This window comes from Crassostrea angulata, chromosome 6 (genome assembly GCF_025612915.1).
Source record: "Crassostrea angulata isolate pt1a10 chromosome 6, ASM2561291v2, whole genome shotgun sequence".
NCBI lineage: Eukaryota > Metazoa > Mollusca > Bivalvia > Ostreida > Ostreidae > Magallana > Magallana angulata.
The window spans coordinates 10,920,770-10,926,304 of record NC_069116.1 but is presented as its reverse complement, the minus strand read 5'-3'; the positions used below and the strand labels follow the sequence as shown (position 1 = coordinate 10,926,304).

The 5,535-nt window shown below is 32.0% G+C and overlaps 1 protein-coding gene across 1 annotated transcript; it reads left to right on the top strand.

Moving 5' to 3' along the window:
- The first annotated feature begins 618 nt into the window (after positions 1-618).
- LOC128189705 (uncharacterized) lies at positions 619-5,239 on the top strand. The gene is made up of 2 exons (XM_052861421.1): positions 619-1,670; positions 2,905-5,239. The coding sequence occupies exons 1-2, from the start codon at positions 735-737 to the stop codon at positions 4,498-4,500; spliced, it is 2,532 nt and encodes an 843-aa protein (XP_052717381.1). The 5' UTR covers positions 619-734; the 3' UTR covers positions 4,501-5,239.
- The last annotated feature ends 296 nt before the right edge of the window (positions 5,240-5,535 follow it).

The window sequence follows — 5,535 nt, the reverse complement described above, 5'->3', positions numbered from 1 at the left end:
AATTATACAAAATAATACAAAGCCGTAACAGCGAAGTCGGGATTTTGCACTAAAGTATTCAAGTGTTTTTCATAGATATTATATTCATAATGAAAATTTCCCTGACAAAAATGTATTAAAATGTTTCCATGCAAACTATGCTAGAAGCTTAATCAAAAGTTTACAATATATTTGTTTTCAAAGGTCAATTTCTGTGTTAAAAGATAAAGCTTTTCTACAGGGGGTGATATGTTTACAGGGTTCTTCCTTGTGGAACACTTTTGTAGATAAATAATTCCAAAAGTTATTCATTGTGAGTTAGCATCTCTTTATGTTTATGTTCTTATAGATGACAGATAAATGTCTCTATATAGTTAGCTTCATTCAATGTTAGTATATGAATTTTGAAACATTTTTAAGTTAAAGAAAGAGATATGTATGTGCAGCCAATCTTTTGACGCTTGCATCAGTTTGTCTCCTGTCAGTTATTGGGTTTGCTCCGTTGAAATATGCACAATTGAGATGTGGTCCTCAGAATTGAAAGAAAGATTGAATAGCAATGTTTTATTTTTGTGTGTGTGATTATGTTGGATATTTTAAATTATATTTTTTTCCTCCATTTACAGACTATTCGTTTTTGGCAACTTATTCGAATATTGATCTTAATCTCACCATTCAAAGCTTCGATTAGTTTTCTTTTCGAAAACCTACCAACGCAATTTGATTTTGATGAAACATATTTGTTGACTTTATGGATGACCAATACAACTACGAAGAATATTATACAAAAATACCTCATTCTATGTCCAGAACAAGACATGTGTTTGGGGTCCATGTTTAAGCGAAACTATCCTTTTTTAGACAAATCACCCTGCACACCATGTGAATGTGACGATTCTTGTGTAAGACGTTCCACCTGCTGTCCCTCAAAGTTTTACAGACAGACAGACACTCCAGACTTTATTGAATACCAGAAGAATATAAGCGTTACTGAGAAAGAAACTCCAATGTTTTGCTTTGAACCCTTATGGAACCCAAAAGGAATAAGATCCAAAAGATCATATTGGATGATAGAAACCTGTCCTAATAATAAAAACTGTATATCACCGCCTTCTAAAAACATATCGAGTTCTACCCCTGTGACGTCATTGGCTACCAATCAAACCTATCGCAACATTCAATGTGCATTGTGCAACAAAGAAGAAACGCCCAGTCTAGTCGAATGGGAAAAGAAAAAGTTCTGCAATTTACGATCTGCTCTCTTCGCAGAAGAAGACTTCAATTCTCTATATCAATCAGTCTTTGCCTCAAATCCTGTATGCAATATTGGATTTTATCCCCCAACCTTCTATGAGGATAAACTCCAACCATGTGTTGAGTATACTCATGAAGATAAATGCAACGAGTCAAACACTGAAAATAACGTTGTCGATGCTTATCTTATAAAGGCTTGTCAAGAGTTTTATCTGCCATACATTTTTTATAATATCATCTACAAAAACATATATTGTGCCCTTTGCAAACACGACATTACAAATCTTCCGATTCAGTACTTCTCTGGAGGATTTCAGTGGGGTGAAGATTTTCTGCCGAATCCCTTTTCCGCACTTATTGATTTTCAGCAGATTCCAGATGAACCAATTAAAAAGAGCTTAGCGTGTGCGAAAAATCAAATGTTGGACAATCGATTGGTAAGTTTTTAAATAGATAAATTTTATTTCATCTTGTCCTTTTGAGAAATAATACATATGCTTCCCTTTTCGTGATTGTTTTCGACAGCTATGGCCCCTTGGGGTCAGGACGGGGTTCCATTGAAGTTCATTATGTAAATATCTTTAAAAGAAACTTTTTTATTTAAAAAAATAAAAGCTATAAAGTTTTTTGAGAGGAAACGTTGTTTTTCCTTGACAATTGGCATCGTAGAGTCAATAACTGGAAACTAATGTTGGAAGAGTGCATCGAAAAAGTTATAAATTAATAAAACCTAAAGCGTGTTTTCTGAAAAGAACATAGCTTAAAGGTTGACAGTTTTTGAAGTTTAGGCATTTTGTAATCTTAGAGTTCATAATGAAACCATAGTTAGAGGTGGAGTAATATCCCCTTTTGACTTAGAAATGTCCTGGAATAAGAACTATTGAAGGATACCTGCGACAAAAATTAAGAGGTTAAAAATTAAGGTGCCATGGACGAGTGGGCATCCTCTCCTGACCGTTCACACCCGCCATATGCTGTTTATCGCAATCGGGAGAAACGGAAAAATCCGTAATCAATTAGGTGTTAATTATGGTCTAACTAGTAAATTACTATGCAACAAAAACCATTCACACTAAAAAATTATTGAGTAAGTGCTTTATGAGCAGCAGTATTTAGTGTATATCTGCCATTTTAAAAAGGCTACATCATTCAGCTATAAACTCCTAAATCTATATATAGATAAAATTGTTAACACCCCGTGTCACATCTTAATATATGTATTGTCTGCATTCCTATCACAAATTTATAAACTTTTGTTTAGTACTTTAAGATTTCATCTATCAAATTGAAAGTGAACAAAACTAAATATAACGACATGTTAAGATGGTAACAAACTGTTTTTATAGCAAGATTCAGTCTGAATGGGACCATTTGAAAAATGAAAGGGAACGTCTGACTTTAAATAAGCTCTCCATTCAGAAAAGATGGCTAAATAATGAGATCGAGAAAGATATTCCAGGGCGAGGACGCATTATATTGTCAGCTTTCAGGGAAGAAGACTCGCTATTTTATATTCTTTGGGGAAAATGTTTACCATGAGCGACGATTTGTTAAAATCTTTGTTTAAAAAGATAAAACTGTTATAATTGTTTTTTTTTTTATCTTGAATCCTTAATTCTATTTATTTTTTTTTAATGAAAAACCTCATTTGCTATATAATTTTACTTTCAGAACATGTGCCTGGATATTAAGTGTGAGGTGGAATACATGTATCACAACCAATCCTGCAGTCTTGTCCACCAAATGGTTAACGAAAACAATTACGAAATAAATCTAATAACTTCCGTGAATGACAATAAAATACATCCTACGAATATATCTTCACAAAGTATCCTGGATGCATTTCAAGTTTTTTTAAGACGTAAAAACTTAGAAAAATATCTTTGTAGAATTTCATTCTTAGGTCCAGTTGAATCCGATGACGATGTGTTTGACATGGCTATGGTAATTGAACTTTCTATAAGTAACCTTCACAATATTGATCAAATGCTGAAATACATGTTGAATATTTTTTCAAGTTTCAGTTTGAATAATATTCCTCTTTATACCCCATTTAATACCTTTGTCAATATCTCTTTTTCTCTCGTTGGTCAGAGCTTCCATGTCTACGGAAGCAATCTTTTTCACAAGGTAATTGAAAAACGTTGCTACGTACATCCGGGTAGTGGAAAAGAGATGGTACTATACAATAGTTTAAGTACGTTGTATAATGGACAAGAGCGCCAAAATTGTTTAAGGGGGCAAATGGTGTCGATAGTAGCTGACTGGTATCGTTGTCCCAAGGTGAAGATTAAAACATCATATGCAAGAATGGATATATCAAACTTCTCGGTATGTTTATTGGATTATGGTAAATGTTTCGCGTCAATCTATTTTAAACAGTCCTTAGATAAACGCAGTGTATCGATATGCTTAGAACAGTACCTTCAATCATTTAAAGTTATTAAAAGTAGTTTCATCTCATCTAATGATAGCCTGATGTCATACTTCTCCCTAGTTTGTCTTTCCCTTTCATCATTAGGTTCATTGGCAACAATAACTGTTTTTCTTTTGAAAGGATCATGCCGTCGTATTGCCGATGTAAATATTATAATTCTTGCAACATTCGTAAATTTTGCAAATATAACATATATCTTATCAAAGCTTTTTCTCTGGAGTCAGACATTGTGCATTGGGATTGGTATGTTGGTACATTTCAACTGGCTTTCTGTCGTCTGCTGGATGAGTTTATCTTCTTTCCAAGTATTTCATGCATTTACGTCTTTCCGCGTTTCGGAAGTTAAAGTTGTGCCAAAGGTACTTTCATACTTGGTGGTGAACCTGATTTTTTGTTTGTCCCTAGTAGTTATCAACGTTGTCGTAAGCTTTGTCAAAAGTAATAGAGAAAATTTCGGTTATTCTGTACTTACCTGTTATATCGCTGACTCTGACATGATTCTCTTTACTTTTGCATTGCCTGTGGGTGTGCTGATCTGTATTAATATGTTTATGTTCGCTGTCACGGTGTTTAGAATTTCTAAAAGAATAGATGTTCAAAAGTCACAAGAGGAACATAAAATGAGAGCATATTTCAGGCTGTCCACCATTACTGGTGTCACTTGGCTGTTTGGATTTTTAGCTCAATTTACTGGACATCAGCTGTTTGATATTCTACACACTGTTTTCAGTGGTGGCCAGGGTTTGTTTCTTTATCTAGCTTTTGGACTATCGCTAACTACAAAGCAAATTAATAGCAACCATTCGAAAGATTCCAAAACTCTCACTTAGCTTTAGCACCAAAATGAAACCTGCAAGAGAATTTAATACATACTTTATCGATGTTCTGACTACGGGAAAAGACTTCTTGTATCGTTGTTGTCGTTTTAATTAAATTTGTTTAACTTACCTTTGAAATGTTTCTTCAACAAAGGGGTTACAATGTACCATTATAAATTTTTATGAAATAAACATTAATAAACATATCTAATTCAAACAAACATTTATTGATATAGAGAATAAGTGCTAATTACAATGAATTTAAATAAGGTTATCTATCATATAAACGACAGAAGAAATATACATTTGTCAAAAAAAGTAATTTTATTGTTGATGTCGTTGTTTTGTGTTTGTTTTTTAAAATCTATTCATTACAGATAAAAAATGATTTTAATTTTTTTGAAAATAGAATTTCCGCAAAAAGTAGATTCTTGTTTTGAAAAATTGAAAAAAAGTCATTGTTAGTTTTCTGAATTTTTTTTAAAAATTAAACCATGAAACGTCTATTCATCTTGAGACCCAGTAATAATTATGAAAATGCACGTAGAAACTTATATTCAATATTTATATATGCTATATATGTCTAAACTAACAGTTTGTTGTCGAATACTCAGTGAATAGGTTTTTATAGAATTTCACAAATTTTGGAGGTTCAAGTTTTCTACATAATGATTTATCATAGAAAAACTACATTTCTTGGTTTCAATTGTATCATATTGTATCATATTGATGTTGATTAAAATAAATTAAAAAATGAATAATTCTTATTCTCTTATATTCACAAAGTAGATTTGCCTTATTGTACACTTCATCGCCAATTTTATTCAATGATTTAACCCATTATCAGTGATTAGTCTTTAACATACAAAATGTTACTTTTAATTTAATTTTTATAGAACACAAAAATACAAAATGCCAATTGTTTTATATAGGCTCTTGTAAAAGATCGTTTATATTCATACTTGATAAATCTGTATCATTTTATATTGATTGAAATACATAAACATGTTTTTATTAAACAAATGTAGGATTTCAAACATTTCAAAG